Genomic DNA, 20923 nt, shown 5'->3' with positions numbered 1-20923 from the left:
AATTTAAAAAATATACTCATGTGTATATATATATATATATATATATATGTATGTTTATGATTTATTTATATTATCTGTGGAGTAAGTTTTGAGAAGAACTGAGATTTTAAAATAAAAGGTCTAAAAATCTGCTAGATTAGGATTTACTCTTCCTTCCTCATGTTTACTGAGCTGCTAACCTGAGATATCAGGATGCTGGTTATGTAACAGGTTCTCTCCTACACAGGTTTACAATTGTAAATGGGGATCCAATGAAGACTTCTAAAGGTGTCAATCTCATTGAAGGTCTACAGAGGTCAGAGAGCAGAAAGAACTTTCCTGACAACAATAGTGAGCAGACCTCTTTGAAGGGAATGACTGCTCTTCTGTGAGTCCCTTCCCCAGCCTGCTTTGGGATAGGGCTGTGGGAGGGCTACCTTCTAACCCTTGACCTTTCAGGGGGACATCAAGAAAGTCGCTTGGAGATCTTTGAAGTAAGTTCACATAGTTAAGAGACATGAGTTTGGAGTCCAATTCACATCTGAGAACATGCAAATACCCTGTGGACACTGGGGTGTGACTCTGCCAAGAAACTGAAGGCTAGACACAGGCTCTTCGTCTTTGGTGGAGGAAGCAGTCGTGCTGAGAGATGGGCTAAGAGATGGATGCCTGAGGGCTTCTCTGTGGACCAGATCTGAGTGATGCAGCAAGGCTAGCCTGACATCTTGGGTCTCATCCAAGAGCGGCTCCTGGCAGAGCACAGAGCCCTCAGCAGAAAGAGGCTGGTGATGCCTGCCAGGTTCTCAGGGCCTCTTTTAGGGAGACGCAGGAGAGGGACTCAATGCCACTCACCTAAACGACTAGCTGTTCCTGACTAAATTGTTTCAAATGTCAGAAAGTAACAAAAACTTATTCCAGTATCCTTTATCCTCTACCAAACCCTAAGATCAAGAATTTGATGATGAATTATGGCAAACACAAACTGTTGAAAACTTCTGTAAATAAAGTCACAAATGAAATGACCTTGCCTGTTTGGTGAAGAATTTATGAGTCTAAGCTGTTATTACTCATCAGGAGACATATTCTAGAATTGTTTGAACCATTACTTTCAGGTATGCTTTTTAGCAAGGTGCATATATATTATATATTCTATCATATTCAACAGAGCTCCCACACTAGAAATTCTTCCTTCAATTATAAAACATTCTTATCTGTCAGAAAGTTACTGAAAAATATAAGTACTGTCTGATTATCCAATGTCTAGTACCAACCACATAATTCAGCATATTAAAACAAAATCCAATGAATAAATCAGTGCACAAATCTACTTTCTCTCTTTTGAGAAAAGTTTAGTACAGCAATCATTTCAATTAACACACTATGCATGATAGCAGCTGTTAGTATGCATTTTAAAGACTGGAGGGTATGTGATGGCTTATCTAGATATAAGGGCAACATATGTTCAGCTATGCATATGGACTTAATATAAATTATGATTGCAACATGCAGAGAGGCGGAGACACGTGCAATGCCCGTCTCTCTGCATTTAATCAGCTCACATTTTTCTAACATGTACAGCAGAAGTCTTTATATTATCGTAACTGTTTAAAAATTACAGAGCATGAACCATGACAACACCTCAAATCAGCTTCATACATTTGAAACATGGAGCTATTTTTTTGTGAATGAAAATTCAGATTTTTTTTAAAGAAAATACGTATTTAAGAGAGAAACTGGAAACAAAAGCTATGAGGACCATCTTGAAAAAACTTCAAAATATGGAAACATTGTGGTTTCCTCCTTTGAACATTTCAGCTCATTATAGTTTCGATACAGGGCATAGTTTATTTATCTGAATGCTATTAATTAAATTGACAAACTAGCTGGTTGAATATATTAGAGATAAAACTAATTACCTTCTCTTGATATTGCCGCCTTGAGGAATCCAAAGATTGGATTAGAGCTGTGGCGTGGCCAACAAACATGGCGTAGCAGGTGGCCCCGACGATCATGCTCAGCATGGTGATCCACAGGTCAGACATGCTCACTGGGGCTTGGGCTCCATATCCAATGCACAGCATGTGACTCATCGCTTTGAAGAGCGCGTAGGAATACTGCTTTCCCCAAGAATCATTCTGTAACAGAAGAGAAAAAAGAAATAGCGTGAACCATTAGGATAGCAGAAGAAAAATGAGTATGACCGATACACAGACGCATTATAACATTCTTGTAATAGAGCATTTACACAGATACTTCGCCCCAATAATCAAAAAACCTGATGTTTTTCAAAACTTGCTAAATATAATGAAATCGAAATAATCTATAGTTAAAATATGCAATCCTAGTCAGTTTTATATGTTTTTAAAACTAAAAATTCCTTTTGGGACAGTGGTGTGAATGAATGTTGATAAGCTCATTTTAAAATTTCCAGGAAATCTGTGTCATTCTCTAGTAATATATTATTATTTGCAAATTGAGAAACGCTGCTGATTAATATGAAGTACACAGGCCTAAGTATAGGAATTTTTATAAAAGCTATCATATTAAAAATTTGAAAGTCCAAATGATATATTTGTATAGACTTCAATGAATACCTCAATGCCTTACATGAAAAATTAACATAATTTGGTAATACAGATCTGATAAGTGAAAAGACTTCCTTGAAGCCTTCTCTGAGTAATGTATATTGAAATTCAAATGTCAAAGTTGATGATGGATGAATCTTACTGGCTTTCTGTAGAATAATAAAATAAACTAAGCAAAATAATATCTTGGAGGACACTGAAAAAAAAAAAAACGCTGACTTCTGAGATTAGTTTTTAGATGCAATTTCTGATGTCATTTCAAAACTATCTTAAGCTCAATTCTACAAAAATAAGTTATTCAATATATCTTAAATATTGTCTGATAAAACTTAAAAGAACTTTTTTGATCAATGTATCAAAGTGCCTAGTCCAGGATTTACCTCATTTATGAGACTCAGGGTAAAATAAAAATTTGAGGCCTTTTCATTTAAAATGTAGCGGGGGGAAGTATTGTTGAAGATAATATATAAAGAATTTTCCTTAAAATATTTTATTCATTATAAAATTTGGGATAATAGTGCTAGTTGAGTAACAACATAAACTTATAAGTGAAATTCTGGTATCATAATTATATATAATACGAGTAATACTATACTATTATGATATCTTGAATGATCATACAATTTTTATGGCTTAGTTTTCTGACAAATTCATTCTTTATATCATCAAAATTTATATGATTAATAATTTCATCTTCAATGATAAAACTGAAAATTACATCAGTTCCTTTTAGCTAATGCAAGAGCACAAATAATTTCTGATACATTTTTAATTTGGGGGAAGATCTTTCTGTTGATGCAGCCTTTACTGGAACTGGAGTATTTTATAGCCTGGGGACAACATTAGGATGAATGTTTGATAAATTATTTTAATACATAAATTTTAGTACATCTGGAGCTGATGATTCTCATGGAATAATTTCTAATAAATGATTTAACTCCATAAAAATCATATTCATGAAACTGTGTCTTATTTTTAAATTACAGTTTTTAAGATGACTGTAAATGAACATGAACATTGTAAGAAATAATAGAGAAATATGTACGATTCATCAGTTTTTCTTAAAGGTGAAATCTTGCAAACTATAGAGCAATATTACAACAAGAAACTGACATGAATATAATCCACTGATCTCATTCATATTTCACTAAACGTATACTCATTTGTATACACAAATTGGTTTTAATAGTTTTATTATGTGCATCGGTTCCTATATTCATCAACACTGTCAAGATACAGAACAATTCTATCACAACAAAGAACCATTATACTGCTTTTCTATTGAACTTAATGTTAAATGTAAATGTATGCAATGATATTTTAATGTTTCCTCTGACATTTCCTGTAACTTTTAATTAAAGAATGATCAGTGCAAGAAGCCAAAAATAGCTTCATGATTTGTATATAACCCTGATTATGTTTTATCTTCCTGTATTTTCAATTACAAGGAAAATTTAATTTAAAAATTGCCTTCCTTGTTAATGACTGATTCATTTAAAACTTCATATGAAAATAGTGTTATTTTCCACTATAAGTGATGATCTTTAACTTTCTTATTGCTAGGCTGGTGCATATTTGCATCGCAATGTTGCAGGAGTTGTCAAATGTGAACATTTTAAAATCAAGAAATCTAATAACTCCCTGATAACTTTTATTGAAATGGCTATATGAATTCCTTTATTATGTAATAATTTATTGACAAAGTTTGAGCTCCACAGGGTCTGTCTTGGAATGTAGGAGTTTTAATATTTGTGTAGATACTTTGGAGATGGGTTCCTGGGCCTGATAGGGGAGTCTCACCATGGTCTTCTCCTAGCTGGCATGGGAAGTCCTCCTGTGTGTCTCTGTTGCCCAGTGTTACTACTGCTGCTTCTGTTGCTGCCTTTGCCACTGCTAACCTGGACCCAGTTCAGGCCTGTCCACATTAGGAACACAAAGCATTCAAGACTGCTGAGGCGTGCATATCTGTGCCTTGCTGCCAGGCCAACTGCTTAGCTTCGGCACTTCCTGCTGTGCCTGTAGGCTTGAACCTGTGTATGCACAGCTGCCACCTTGCAGCGCCAATGCTCATATTCATGGTTCCATGTCCCAGTGGACTTTGCTTATGAACATAAATTCAAGGATAATGCTATTATGAATTTCAAGATGGCTGCAGCAGAGCATGAATCCAAGTGCAGAGTCCTTCCTAAAGTAGGTCCGTTTACAGCTCCCAGATCATAAACCACATACATGTACAGTGTCTGTCAAATTAACTTGAGTCTGTCAAATTAACTCTTAAATAATCATAAATTTAAAAATAATGTATTAATATTAAATACATGTACAGATATTTTGTTCATTGTTTTAATAAGGCTTTCTAAAGTTAAGTTTATAGGTTAAAACAGAACATGATAAGTTTGAAAAACACAACCTCATAAACTTTGGAACTGCTTGAGTCTGCAGACAAATAAAATATAACTAGTCTCATTTAGTTGAAAGAGTTAAGATTCTTAAAATGAAATTCATTTTATCTTTTTAATACAATGAGTCATGTTGCCATTTTAAGCTACCCCTAATCTCTGTCAGCATAAAATGAAATTTAATTTTAAAGAAAGAAAATTATTTATGATATTATACACAGCAAATTGTATAATGAACTCATGCAGAAGTTTGCATTTTGGGGAATGAACAGAGCTCATACTCTCAGGAATACACTTAGGGTTCCCCAAATTCTAGATGTTTCATAAACAAGATATGTGATATTTAATTAACAGAGCAACGTGCTCTATAAAAATCTTGAATGTACCTATTATTTAAAATGATACTTAAATTCTTGAAATTTGATTCAGTTTCATACTGATAATACTAAAATTGGATATATTACAAACCAAACTAAGCAAAGGTCTTTTATCCTGTGATCCATTCAAAGGATGGATAGAAAGAAAACAAGCTTGACTAGTTTTTTACTGGATTTAAATCTCTTTGGAGCTCCTAGAGAACTACAGGTTCTCTACCTGTCATGGTGACTTCTACCCTGTATATGATGATTGTCTCATGCACTTATATTTTTTCATAGATTAGAGTCTAAATAGCATAATTCAGTAGAGATACTCAACATTTTTTATTACTGTCAAGTGAAGATGAAGTCGCTCAGTCGTGTCCGACTCTTTGCAACCCCATGGACTGTACTCCACCAGGCTCCTCCGTCCATGGGATTCTCCAGGCAAGAATACTGGAGTGGGTTACCATTTCCTTCTCTAGGGGATCTTCCCGACCCAGGGATCTAACCCAGGTCTCCCACATTGGAGGCAGATGCTTTAACCTCTGAGCTACCAGTGAAGGTTCAAAAGGAGTGAATAAATAAATGTTTACTATAATTAGTTAAAACTAGCACAAAAATGTCTTTCTAGGCATCTTGAGGTAATTAGATATAATGGAAATAATTAAAAAGTTCAAAAAGGTGTCCAGTGGAGGTTGCACTTTCTGTTCATGTTGTTGGTTTTTTAGGAGAAGCAGCATGAGGAGCTAGAGAGTAAAATTTAAACCAGTTTCCCTAAATAATGCAACTAGATAGCTGCCAAACTATTTTATATAAGAATGTGTGTTATGTTCATTTTCAGTTATCTCCTAAGGCACACACAACAGACATACATATTCTCTCTTAAATGAGTTTAAATAAATGTCTATTATACATGCTTCATGATTCCTTTGAATCATGGAAAACTTTTCAACTCTTGTTTTATCCATCCCTTTCTCCCTTTCTCTCCATTTCTACTTCCTAAACCAGGCATGGTTTTCTCTGTACCTTTTTCCATGTTAACATAAATACATGCAAAACACACACACACACACAAACACACATTCTGAGATTGTGGCTTTTTATCCTTCAAAAGTGAATTATATTATACACATTTTTTCTGTATATTGCTTTTCTCACAGAAATATCCCTCCAAAAATCTAGTGATGCCACCTAGCTAATTCACCATGTTCTATTGTTTCCTAGTTTTTTCCATGACAAATTATTCTATAGTAAACAACCTAATATAAATAACCCTTATTTTGATTGATCAGATTCCCAGAAAAGTGTTTATTGGGTCAAAAAGCAAAGTTTTCAATTTGATTTTAAAATATACTGCCAGACTGAAAAAAAATTTGAGTCAGTTCAGTCACTCAGTCATGTCCAACTCTTTGAGACTCCATTGACTGCAGCACACCAGGCTTCCCCGTCCATCACCAACTCCCAGAGCTTGCTCAATTCATGGCCATTGAATCAGTGATGCCATTCAACCAACTCATCCTCTGTCATCCCCTTCTCCTCCTGCCTTCAGTCTTTCCAAGCATCAGGCTCTTTTCCAGTGAGTGATATTTTTAGCATGAGGTGGCCAAAATATTGGAGTTTCAGCTTTAGCATCAGTCCTTCCAATGAATCTTTAGGGGTGATTTCCCTTAGGATTGACTGGTTGGATCTCCTTTCAGTCCAAGGATCTTCTTGGATGCTCAAGAATCTTCTTCAACAACACAGTTCAAAAGCATCAATTCTTCAGCACTCAGCTTTCTTTATATTCCAACTCTCACATTCATACATGACTGCTGGACAAACAATAACTTTGACGAGATGGCCCTTTGTCAGCAAACTAATGTCTCTGCTTTTTAATATGCTGTCTAGGTTGGTCATAGCTTTTCTTCCAAGGAGGGTCTTTTAATTTCATGGCTGCACTCACAGTCTGCAGTGATTCTGGAGCCCAAGAAAATAAAATCTCTCACCATTTCCATTGTTTTCCCATCTGTTTGCCATGAAGTGATAGGACTGGATGCCATGATCTTCACTGAGTTTTCAACCAGCATTTTCACTCTCCTCTTTCATCTTCATCAAGAGGCTCTTTAGTTCTTATTCACTTTGTACCATAAGGGTGCTGTCATCTGCATATCTGGAGAAGGCATGGCAACCCACTCCAGTATTCTTGCCTGGAAAATTCCATGGACAGAGGACCCTGGTAGGCTGTAGTCCATGGGGTCACGAAGAGACAGATACGACTGAACGAATTCACTTTCACTTTTCACTTCACGCAACGGAAAGGAAATGGCAACTAACTCCAGTGTTCTTGCCTAGAGAATCTCAGGGACAGGGAGAGCCTTGTGGGCTGCCGTCTATGGGGTCACACAGAGTCGGACATGACTGAAGCGACTTAGCAGCAGCAGCAGCAGCAGCAGCAGCATCTGCATATCTGAAGTTATTGATATCTCTCCTGGCAATCTTGATTCCAGCTTGTTCTTCATCCAGCCTGTGCTTTTGCATGATGTACTTTGCATATAAGTTAAATAAGCAGGGTGACAATATACAGCTTGGACGTACTCCTTACCCTATTTGGAACCAGTCTGTTGTTCCATGTCTGGTTCTAACTGTTGCTTCTTGATCTGCATACAGATTTCTCAGGAGACAGGTTAGGTGGTCTAGTATTCCCATTTTGTTAAGAATTTTTCAGTTTGTTGTGATCCACACAAAAGCTTTGGCATAATCAATAAAGCAGAAGTAGACGTTTATCTAGAATTCTTTTGCTTTCTCTATGATCCAATGAATATCGACAATTTGATTTTTGGTTCTTCAGCTTTTTCTAAATCCAGCTTGAACCACTAGAAGTTCACAGTTCACATACTGTTGAAGGCTGCCTTGGAGAATTTTGAGCATTACTTTGTGAGCATGTGACCTGCGTGCAATAGTGCAGTAGTCTGAACATACTTTGGCATTGCCTTTCTGTGGGATTGGAATGAAAACTGACCTTTTCCAGTCCTTTGGCCATTGAGATTTCCAAATTCGCTGGCATACTGAGCACAGCACTTTCTCAGCATCATCTTTTAGGATTTGAAATAGCTCAACTGGTATTTCATCACTTCCACTAGCTTTGTTCATAGTGATGCTTCCCAAGGCCCACTTGACTTTGCATTTAGGATGTCTGGCTCTAGGTGAGTGATCACATTATTGTGATTACCTGGATCATGAAGATATTTTTTTGTATATTCTTCTGTTCATTCTTGCCACCTCTCAATACCTTCTGCTTCTGTTAAGTACAAACCAGTTCTGCCCTTTATTGTGCCCATCTTTGCATGAAATGTCCTGTTGGTATCTCTAATTTTCTTGAAGAGATCTCTAGTCTTTCCCATTCTACTGTTTTCCTCTGTTTCTTTGCACTGATCACTGAGGAAGGCTTTCTTATCTCTCCTTGATATTTTTTGGAACACTGCATTCAAATGGGTATATCTTTCCTTTTTGCCTTTGTCTTTTGCTTCTCTTTTTTTCTCAGCCATTTGTAAGATCTCCTCAGACAACCATTTCACTTTTTGCATTTCATTTTCTTGGGGATGGTCTTGATCACTGCCTCCTGTACAATGTCACGAACCTCTGTCCATAGTTCTTCAGGCACTTTGTCTATCAGATTTAATCCCTTGATCTATTCCTTGAATTTCTTTGTCACTTGATTTAGGCCATACCTGAATGGTTTTCCCTACTTTCTTCAATTTAAGTCTGAGTTTGGCAATAAGGTGTTCATGATCTGAGCCACAGTCAGCTCCTGATCTTGTTTTTGCTGACTGTATAGCTTCTCCCTCTCTGGCTGCAAAGAATATAATCAATCTGATTTTGTATTGACCATCTGAGGATGTCCATGTGGAGTCTTCTCTTGTGTTTGCTATGACCAGTGTGTTCTCTTGGCAAAACTCTGTTAGCCTTTTCCCTGCCCTGTACTCCAAGGCCAAATTTGCCTGTTACTTCAGGTATCTCTTGACTTCCTCCTTTTGCCTTCTAGTCCCTTATAATGAAATCGACATCTTTTTTAGGTGTTAGTTCTAAAAGATCTTGTTGTTCTTCAAAGACCCATTCAACTTCAGCTTCTTCAGCATTACTGGTTGGGGCATAGACTTGGATTACTGTGATACTGAATGGTTTGCCTTGGAAATGAACAGCATTCATGAGATCATTCTGTCATTTTTGAGATTGCACCCAAGAACTGCATTTCAGACTTTTTTCTTGATTATGAGGGCTACTCCATTTCTTCTAAGGGATTCTTTCCCACAGTAGTAGATATAATGGTCATCTGAGTTAAATTCACCCATTCCAGTCCATTTTAGTTCACTGATTCCTAAAATGTCGATGTTCACTCTGGCCATCTACTGTTTGACCACTTCTAATTTACCTTGATTCATGGACCTGACATTCCAGGTTCCTATGCACTATTGCTCTTTACAGCATTGGGCTTTACTTCTATTACCAGTTCCATCCACAACTGGGCATTGTTTTCCTTTTTACTCTGTCTCTTCTTTCTTTCTGGAGTTATTTCCCCACTTTTCTCCAGCAGCATATTGGGCACCTACCAACCTGGGGGGTTCATCTTTCAGTGTCATACCCTTTTGAATTTTCATACTGTTCATGGGGTTTACAAGGCAAGAATGCTGAAGTGGTTTGCCATTCCCTTCTCCAGGGGACCATGTTTTGTCAGAATTCTCCACCAAGACCCATCCATCTTGGGTGGCCATGTTTCCCAAAACAAGTTTTCCAAACATGTTTTCCAAAAACACATAAAAATATACTCATCACTTTCTATAGTGAGAAAAGCTACCCATTGTTACTGTTATTTTTATATTTCATTGAGTAGGGAATGTGAGAAGGTGTTTACATACTTACTAATTAATTAGACCTCTTTTCTGATGAAATTCTTATTTTTCTTTATTTTAAAATATTGTAATATTTTGAAGACTGGATATCAATTCTTTATTTGGTTTAAATATTTACATCTAATTTACTCTTTGCCATACAAAGTTATAATTTTATGTAGAAAAATAAATTGTAAGGAAATGGCAACCCACCCCAGTTCTTGCCTGGAAAATCTCATGGACAGAGGAGCCTGGTAGGCTACAGTCCATGGGGTCACACAGAGTTGGACACGACTGAGTGACTTTACTTCTTTCACTTTGACAGCTACAAATTTCCTGTATTGGTTTAAAATCTCTCGAAGGAGATTATTCATATGTCCTAAATGTCTTGAGATTATCTTATTTTATGTTTACTTATATTTACATCTTCTATCTATGTAAGGATTTTTGCCTTTGGTACACAGAATGAAGTTCACATTTTCTTTCATTCTAAACAAATTCTTTCTTGAGACAGCATCTGACTTCTAACCTAATCCTCACTGACAGAAAAATTGTCTCCTTTATTATATACTGTCTTTACACCATGGTGTTTGTTTCTTGGCTCCATATTTTGCTCCATTAACCTACTTGACTATTTCCATGTTGATAGAATATGGTTTAAAAATACAGTAACCTTAGAATCTATCTATCTATCTATCTGTCTATCTATCTACCTATCCATAAAGCAAAGACCCCTCTCAATCCTAACGGGAGTTTAAACTGAGTTACTGAGTAAACGAATTTGAGCAATACCATGTTTTAAGCAGAAAAAGAAAATCTGGATAGATGATTGCAGATGTGGGACAGGATATTTGAGAGAAAACTCTTTATAGGAACAGTCATCAAATCCAGAAATTTCATTATCTACCTATCTATCAAAAGAGTTACTCATGAATTAGACAGTCTAAAATATAGAATGATATGTAAGAAAATAAGGACTACACTAGCAAACATATTGATTGTCAGATTTGAAGGCATCACATTTTTTTAGTATAATATGAAAAACTGATTCAGAAAACATTCAGAAAACTAAGATCATGGCATCCGGTCCCATCACTTCATGGCAGATAGATGGGGAAACAGTGGAAACAGTGGCTGACTATTTTTCTGGGCTGCAAAATCACTGCAGATGGTGATTGCAGCCATGAAATTAAAAGATGCTTACTGCTTGGAAGGAAAGTTATGACCAACCTAGGCAGCACATTAAAAAGCAGAGACATTACTTTGCCAACAAAGATCTGTCTAGTCAAGGCTATGGTTTTTCTAGTGGTCATGTATGGATGTGAGATTTGGACTATAACAAAAGCTGAATGCCAAAGAATTGATGCTTTTGAACTGTGGTGTTGGAGAAGACTCTTGAGAGTCCCCTGGACTGCAAGGAGATCCAACCAGTCCATTCTAAAGGAGATCAGTCCTGGGTGTTCACTGGAAGGACTGATGCTGAAGCTGGAACTCCAGTACTTTGGCCACCTCATGTTAAGAACTGACTCATTGGAAAAGATCCTGATGCTAGAAAGATTGAGGGCAGGAGGAGAAGGGGACAGCAGAGGATGGGATGGTTGGATGGCATCATCGACTCTATGGACATGGGTTTGGGTGGACTCTGGGAGTTGTTGATGGACAGGGAGGCTTGGTGTGCTGCAGTTCATGGTGTCACAAAGAGCTGGACACGACTGAGCAACTGAACTGAACTGAACTGAAAAGCTGAAGTTTCTCAACAGGGAATGATACAATCTGAAAGGACAAAATTTATACTTTAAGAAGAGTGATCAGGAAGCATTGTTGCAGAGTCATTCTAAACTGAGGATGATTTTTTCTGCCTAAGGGAAATGTGGCAACATAAGGAGACCTTTTTGTTTTTAGTGGGTAGAAGCTAGTAAAGCTGCTGCTGCTGCTGCTAAGTCACTTCAGTCGTGTCTGACTCTGTGTGACCCCATAGATGGCAATCCACCAGGCTCCCCCGTCCCTGGGATTCTCCAGGCAAGAATGCTGGAGTGGGGTGCCATTTCCTTCTCCAATGCATGAAAGTGAAAAGTGAAAGTGAAGTTGCTCAGTCGTGTCTGACTTTTCACGATGCCATGGACTGCAGCCCACCAGGTTCCTCTGTCCATGGGATTTTCCAGGCAAGAGTACTGGAGTGGGGTGCCATTGCGTTCTCCAGTGAAGCTGCTAAACATCCTAAATTCGCAGGAACGTTCTCCCACAGCCTAGAATTATCTGGCCCCAAATGCAAACAACGAAGAACTGAGAAATCCTAGTATGGTGGACAGACTTAACAATGGATTGTTGTTGTTGCTGCTGTTCAGTTGCTGAGTTGTATCTAACTCTTTGTGATCCCATGGACTGTAGCCTGTCAGGCTCCTTGTCCATGGGATTTTCCAGGCAGGAATACTGAGGTGGGTTGCTATTTCCCTCTCCAAACAGTGCATACATAAGTCAATTTAAAAGCTATTACCAGTTTAAGGGAGTTGAAATGAGAGCAAAAATCATATAAATGTGTAAAGTATAAAACAACAACAATAAGAACAACAGGTTTTTCATAAAATGGTAAAAGAGGGGTCCTTCCCTAGTGTCTCACTGGTAGAGAATCCACCTGCCAATGTGGGAGATGTGGGTTTGATCCCTGTGTTGGGAAGATCACCTGGAGAAGGAATTGGCAACCCACTCCAGTAGTCTTGCCTGGGAAATCCCATGGACAGAGGTGCCTGGAGGGCTACCAACCATGGGGTTGCAATGAGTCAGACATAACTTCACAATTGAGCGTGCCCATGAAAGAGAGAGGATATTAGAATAACTCAGGGGGTTATAAAATTTTTAGAAAGATTCATGCAATATATGCTTTTCTTTATGGAGGAGAGTGGATCCCACCACCTAATCAGGTGATGGGATCTTCTCTATTATTCTATGAAACCAGTATCATTGAATTTCCACTGCACATATTGTGTTTACAAGAGCCAACACAGCCTTCACAGTGGTATGTAAGTATTTTGGCGGCAACCATGTGATTATGAGGCTGTTGTTGAAAGAATCCTACCTGGAGAAACAGTATTTTATGCCATTACCTCCATCGTCTTTTATCGCTTCTCATCCTTCCCACCACCCCCCATCCCACTACTGCTATCCTAACAGGAAAAATTCAAGTTGGAAAATTAGATTGACTGTGATAAAATACCAATACAGCATTATCTTTGAAAACTAATATGATAAAAAGAGCATGTATAGCTCTAAATTGTTCAAGGCACCGATTATCATACTAAACTAGTTTAGTCTTATCATCATACAATTCTTAAGATGATGATGTTGAGGCGGAAAACATAGTGACTTGCTCAAAGTTACCAATATGTAAGTGGAATAATCCACTTTTATAACCCAGGCAGTCAGACTCTGGGGACCATATTATTATTAACCACTTTATTAACCCAGGCAGTCAGGCTCTAGGGACCATATTATTAACCACTCTATATGATACTGATTGTGACTTTGTAAACTTAATTATATTTCTAACTTCAGGCAAAATATTGAGGGAGAAAGACTAACTGACCAGTTCAAATTTTACATTTCAGCCCTTATTTAATATAGCAAATTAAAATAAGGCAAAGAATAAGCATAAAGAAAGAAAAGAGAATCTAGAGGCTTTTGTGAAAAGTCCAAGAATGGTTCTATTCCCAATATATTCTATTTATTTTATTATGTGTCTGTTCTCTTTTCATCTTTTAGAAATGATTATATCATATTTTAGTCTATACCAATAATAACATGAATAAGAAACTGTATACTAGCAGTGCTTTACCATACCATCTAAATATCACCAGTTTACATGTAATCTGAATCTTACTGAAAGTAAATAAATTATCTGTGAGCTCTGATTTAATTAGGGCTTGTCTTGTTTTCATTTCAAGTAATGATTTACTAACAAATTGCTCCTTATAGATTATTTTTTATTATTCAAAGTATTTACTCATTTAATTCATCACTTCATTGAGATATCATTGAAACCAATTACCTCTTGAGGAAAATGTACTGAGCCAAGTTATAGGAAAATATACATATATATGATAGTTTTATTATACCATCAGAGAAATTTCATATAGAAAAAATTATATTTTGAATTTTCTCTAGGTTTACTTAAAATCCTTTGTAAGCATTTGATTTGATACCCTGTTTGTACTGCTATTGAATTTGGGACAGAGTGAAGGGATGTGGCAAAAAGAGAAATACTTATTCTAGAGTGTCTAAGATCTCCTGACACAGGACATTCAAATTCAAACCAAACCACTTAGTAACACAACATGGCAACAAAAGTTTTCCAGTTCATCATCTTTCACATGAATTAAATTTTTGTTAAGTTAGGAGGCCAAAATATTCCATCATTGAATACCTGAAATAACTATTCATCTTTTGAAAGCAAATATGAATATAAATATATTAAGTAGGTAAAATCTTAGCAAAATCTGGTACACAGAATTTAGAGGTTCAAAAATTCACACGTGTATTCTTAAGTTATTAAAGAAGAGGGGTCACAAAGTAGTAAACTGGAAACCCAGGTAGAGAATCAGCTAGGTTACCAAATTTCTATCAGTGTGTTTAATTACTTTCATGATTATTGAATAAACTTATTACTGATACCAATTATAGCAATGCCAATCAGACCAAAAGTTGCACTGAGTCTCCAAGATAAGGAATATAACACAATATAATATGCCTGAAGTCATAAGTGTCAGTAAAACAGGTCATCAATTCCAAATATACTGTATTCACTTGAATATGTTATGATTTTACTTTATCTGTATTCACAAAAACAGAATTAGGGCAGTAAACAGTTGTTCTCCATCGATTTCACAGTGGTGAAGAAGGATACCATCAACAGACTTTGGGTGCAAGCCTTATTGCTCTGCCTGGGCACTCAGTCATGTCCAACTCTTTGAAACTCCATGGACTATAGCCTGCCATGCTTTTCTGTCCATGGGACTATCCCGGCAAGAATACTAGAGAAGATTGCCATTTTCTCTTCCAGGGGATCTTCACGACGCAAGGATCGGCCTTGTGTTTTCTGTAGTTCCTGTATTGGCAGGCGGATTCTTTACCGCTAAGCTACCTGGGAAGCTTTATACTGAATAGTAATTAGAATAGAATTAACTCAGTCTTTAAATATTAATTTTAGTTATTTTTTCTTTGAAATATGTCTGCTAGAATTATTGGATTCATATATTTACTACAAACCCAAACATTTAAACAACATTTTTGGAGAGGTCCCCATCTTAGTTGAATGAAACACAGTGACTTTTTGTTACAGATCGTGTTAAGTGATAATGTCAGTAAGAAGACAAGTAGAGATCATTTCATAGTGAGTGCTCAGTCATGTCTGACTCTTTGCAACCCCATGGACTGTAGCCCACTGGGCTCCTCTGTCCATGTATTTTCCAGGCAAGAATACTGGAGTGGGTTGCCATTTCCTACTTCAGGTGATATTCCTAACCCAAGGGTTGAGTGTGTGTCTCCTGTGTTTCCTGCACTGGCAGGCAAATTTTTTGCCACTGTGCCACCTGGGAAGCCCACTCAACTCAGTGAGTCCACCCTCAACTCAATGAGCCCATCATAAATTGAATTATTCAGTAGGAATATTGTGCATGCCATTTCTAAGGAGATCTGTGGTAAAGAATGCCAGCAATGGTAAGTGTAGTATCAAAATGGGGATAACTAAAATAAATACTTCTTTAAAAATACATATATACCATATACATATATACATATACATATATATATATATATAGCAACATTTTCCCTACAGCATGGTGTGGTGCAAAGTAAACATTAACCTCAAAGTTCACAAGAAGATAGAGACCCTACCAACACTGTCCTTTTGTTAATTCTGTGACCTATCAACCTTGCTATGTAATATTAGCACTGTATTTTTAAAAGTATTGTGGGTTTCCCTCATAGCTCAGTTGGTAAGGACTACATCTGCAATGTAGGAGACCCTGGTTCAATTCCTGGGTTGGGAAGATCCTCTGGAGAAGAAATAGGCTACCCACTCCAGTATTCTGGCCTGGAGAATTCCATGGACCATGGGTCACAAAGAGTCGGACACAACTGAGTGACTTTCAGTTTCAGGAAATAGTGAATCATTTATATTCCAGTCACATGATAGAAGCTCTTGAATTCTTGGAATATATATTTGTACTCTTGATAGTAATATTTCCAAATAAATCCAAAGCCATGAATTTTAGCAATGACATTTAAAAAAATCAGATATACAGTCACATGTATTATTTCAGTTGGGGAAATTTATTTTTCTTATTTGTAGTGTTATGATCTGCTTACAGTGCGTACAAACATTTACACCTTTGGCATCAAACATTTTGCATTACAGGAGAGTTTAAACACTTTATTTTTAGCAATAAAATATAAAGTAACTGAATAACTAAATTGTTGCTAACATAAACAGAATGATGGCTGGTCATTTTAAGAGCTTGATTTAGGCATGTTCCCTCGTCAGTTAATCCTTTGAATTCTTTCTTTTTTCATTAGTGGTGACAAAATACAAAATCCAAATTAAGTAGGTTTATAAATTAAAGTTTAACAGTGATTTAGATTATGGATATTTTCCTCACATTTTTTCAATGTTGGTGCATTATTTTAAAATAAAAGTTAAATAAATCAATATATTACTTTTAAATTTGGCATATCTATTAACTCCAACTTTTGTACTAAGAATTCATTAACACTTATAGAAAGGCACTAATTGGACATTATTTCAAGATTTTAAACATGATTTTTTTATTAGAATTAGCATTTCAAGAAAAATATTTCATTGTATCTGTTTGCACAAGTAAATATAAGGAATTATATTTTACATATTTTCTATATATAAATATTGGTAAATATATTTTATATACACATAAATATAAAGGAACAACGGAAGAGATTGGCATAAACAGAACACTTAACTCTTTGCAAGATACTACTACATCATCTCAGACTTCCCTTGTAGCTAAGTAGGTAAAGAATCTGCCTTTGATGCAAGAAACCTGGGTTCAATCCCGGGCCTGGAAAATCCTCTGAAGAAGGAAATAGCAACCCACTTCAGTATTCTTGCCTGGAGAATCCCGTGGATAGAGGAGTCTGGTGGGCTACAGTCCATGAGGTTTGCAAGAGTCAGACATGCCTCAGTGACTAAACCACCAGTATTACATCATCTCATTGCTCCTTATAAAATCTTGAAACCTGATATTGTTATTACACGGAGGGAATACAAAGCTTGGAAAAATTAAATTTCTTGAAAAAAGAAATTTTTCAAAGTGACACACTCGTAGGTGGCAAAGCTGGAATGAAATCATAGGTCTGCTAAAGCAAAGTATAATCCTCTCCATTCCAAAGATCATAGGCATGTATTTTATAACCATTATATGAGTAAAATTCACAATAATTATTACGCAGATTTTTCAACCATTTTAAGAACATAACTGTAGCACAGAAATTCTTTACATTATGTACACACTTTCACTGCAAAGGGAAAAGGAAATCTCTACTGCACCTTAAGGGAATTTAGAGGAAAAATTATCTCAGGTTTTCATCAGAGAAGACCTCTGAGGGAAAATTCCCTGGAGCATCTGAGGTCAATAAAGATGGCTTGGTTATATGGTTGTATTTCACTTTCATATTTTCCTATTGGCCAAGAACTCTCAAAGGGTTCTCCTCCTTTCCTCCTATCCCCATAGCCAAGGATGGAGCAAACTCTCTTGGTGTCTAATAAGGAGTCTTTTGAAAGGAAATCCTTGTCTGAGACTTCAGGTGTCTAACAGGAAGGAGTCTTGTGAAAGGAAATCCTTGTCTGAGACTTAATCCTACAGAGAGTTGGAAGGTGCAAGTGACATCGGGAGGCAAATTCAGCATGAAATAATAACTGATGCTGTGTACTGTCACTCAATACCTGGCTGAAGTAAAATAAGCATTGATGTCATTTTCTAAGTGCTTTTATTTAATATGCACACAAAGAGTCAGACATGACTTAGTGACTGAACAACAAACCTGCGTTAAATTAATTGAATGGATTTTAGCAAAGCAGCTCTGCACTGATTATCTTCCAATTAGTAGATCATCTCCTTTTTATGGCATTCTCAAGTTGTTTAACTCTGCTAATTAGAGGTTTTTGCATCTTACTAATGTTAAAAATGACTAAAATTAAAGTGAAATGAAGAATCATAATCTTTTTGCTAGGCTCAAACTTCTGCTCTTAATAAGAAAAGCAGCTACCTGAGACATAAAATGGAGAAGGCAATGGCACGGCGGGTAAAATAAAAGAAGCAGAGAGTAAAGAACATTTTCCAGCCTGAGCATAGCCTTTGGGTGGTTATTATTAATTATTAGATTATAAAATTTACTAAATATGCAATTTCTGTTTATGGTTGCCATATAAAAACAAGGAATTAGATTTTCTTCCTAGATAATTTGCACATATGTCAATTTGTATGGCAGATGGTGGACTGTAGAAAGAATCTGCTTTTTATGCAGGTTAAATCAATCAGTTTATATAAAAGACTGACTCATAAAGTAGCTGTATATAAAAAGATGGATACAGAATAAGATGTTTATGTGTTTTCCACATAACATAGTCCTCTAAATTTATGAATAGGCTGTGTATGTGTGTGTGTCTTAATTTAACAAACCTGTTTATAGCATTTTCTATTGCTAGGTACAATTTTAACCTCTTTACAAACATGTAAGTCATGAAGAATTTTATTGAAATATAATGTTCAAAAACAAGTATAATTAAAATATTTTTAAAATCTAGACCATAGAAAAATAAATGTGTAAGCTGTCAAGAAGCTTACTTAATAATTGTTTATTTATGTGGAAGTTAAAACAGAGCTTTTCCATTAACACAAAAGTCAGGCTTTCACTTTTTACTCTGAAATCCCACCTTAGTCATAGTAAAATTTGCTCTTAACATTTGACATATCTGTGTAATTTGGATGGTATGGTGAATAAACTTCTCTGCTTTTTCTTTTTATTTCTGGGTTTGCTACTGGGCCAGGGACCTGACCACCACTTGTAAGAAGGGACAGTGAAATAAATAAAAATTTCAACCCATTAAACATATTTATCTACAGTAGACTGACTTTTATCCATAGAAAGTTATAATTGTATGAGACTTGGGCAAAAATTTAGTTTGTCCCCTTATAAGCAAACTGAGTTTCAGAATCTCCATGGTGATAAGGTAAAAATGTAAAAACATATAAGCAAATAAACAAATAGTTACATAAATGAGAGTACTGAGGCCATCCAGTTTCATTTTAATCTAACATGCGAGGAACAACACACCTAAGGTCTCAACTCATCTGTCTAAGAATTGAAAAACAAAATGAAGCTCTCATGTCTCTACATGCTTGCAAGTATCACTTATACTATAGTTGCATAATTATAGTAATGATCATAATGTCACCACCATCAACAACAAAACCATCGAGTTCAGCTTATATAGATCTTTTACAGTTAGAATTTAATTTATCTTTGTGATTATCACAACAGTTTTATGGTAGCTAGAGCAGCTTTAATTATATTCATTTTACTTTTAAGGATGAAGTTCAAAGTTTTGTTAACTTGCCCTGTGGTCTCATAGTAAGAAGCAGTACCTCTCCATTTGCTCATTGCAAATACACTGCGTTTTATGCCATAGTTTAATAATTGCTATTCTGTACTCGGTTCATATTTGGATATTTAAGAGGAAAAAAAATCAATCATGATCTGGTTAAACTATTTCCATTCTGAAAGTGATAGTACAAGTCAAGTTATTATTACAATATATCTAGGTAAAATGATAAGGTCATCCACTATAATCTGTATTGCTCAGCATTGCCCTCAGGTTATCTATTTCACGGAAATATACTCTTATTAGATCAACATCTAATTAAGTTATACAGAAAACCATTTCCCTATGCTCAGGCTATTTCAATCACAAGTTTGAAAGATAAATGAGATCAGTTAAAATTATTGTGTTACTTTAGAAAAATATTTTTTAAATTCATCTTGTTTACAGCCAAGTAGTAATTACATAAATCAGCAACAGTACATCTTATTTAATTCTAAACAGAATACCTTAAATTGCAGACAAACAAATAAAGCCTTCAATTACAATCAATGCTGGAACTTGGTGTATTGATTATGCAATCGAATAAAATAAGCCTAGGAAATCCTCTGCTGTGTAAGGCTGTGCAAAAGGCAGAAGGTATTGAGTACTTAGAGTTATTTTTAGAAGTCTAACCCACAGCTTGAAGATCTTTTTTAAAAAAACTTTTTATTTTATATTGTAATATGGCCAATTGACAATATTGTGATAGTTTCAGGTGGACAGCAAAGGGACTCACCCATATATATAAATGTATCCATTCTCCCCCAAGATTCCCTCCCATCCAGGCTGCCACAGAACATTGAGCAGAGTTCTGTGTGCTATATAGTAGGTCCATTTTTAAATACAGCAGTGTGTACATGTTAATCCCAAACTTCTAACTATCCCTTACCCCCATCCTTCCCGGCTGGTCACTTTAAGTTCCTTCTATAAGTCTGTGAGTCTGTTTCTGTTTTGTAAATAAGTTCATTGTATCATTTCTTTGTAGATTTCACATAAAAGGGATATCATACTGCAATATTTCTCTTCCTCTGCTTGACTTACTTTACTCATTATGACAATCTTCACTTAG

The 20923-nt window shown here is 36.0% G+C and overlaps 1 protein-coding gene across 1 annotated transcript in view; it reads right to left on the bottom strand.

The window, feature by feature from the left end:
• HCN1 (hyperpolarization activated cyclic nucleotide gated potassium channel 1) overlaps nucleotides 1-20923 on the bottom strand; it is a 448090-nt gene that overhangs the window by 127252 nt on the left and 299915 nt on the right. Inside the window, exon 4 of the mRNA XM_069556396.1 lies at nucleotides 1896-2114. Coding sequence (XP_069412497.1) covers nucleotides 1896-2114 — 219 coding nt within the window. The remainder of the gene's footprint in view (nucleotides 1-1895; nucleotides 2115-20923) is intronic.

The sequence above is a fragment of the Ovis canadensis genome, chromosome 16, assembly GCF_042477335.2.
Source record: "Ovis canadensis isolate MfBH-ARS-UI-01 breed Bighorn chromosome 16, ARS-UI_OviCan_v2, whole genome shotgun sequence".
Taxonomy (NCBI): domain Eukaryota; kingdom Metazoa; phylum Chordata; class Mammalia; order Artiodactyla; family Bovidae; genus Ovis; species Ovis canadensis.
This window is presented reverse-complemented; position numbering and strand designations above follow the sequence as displayed.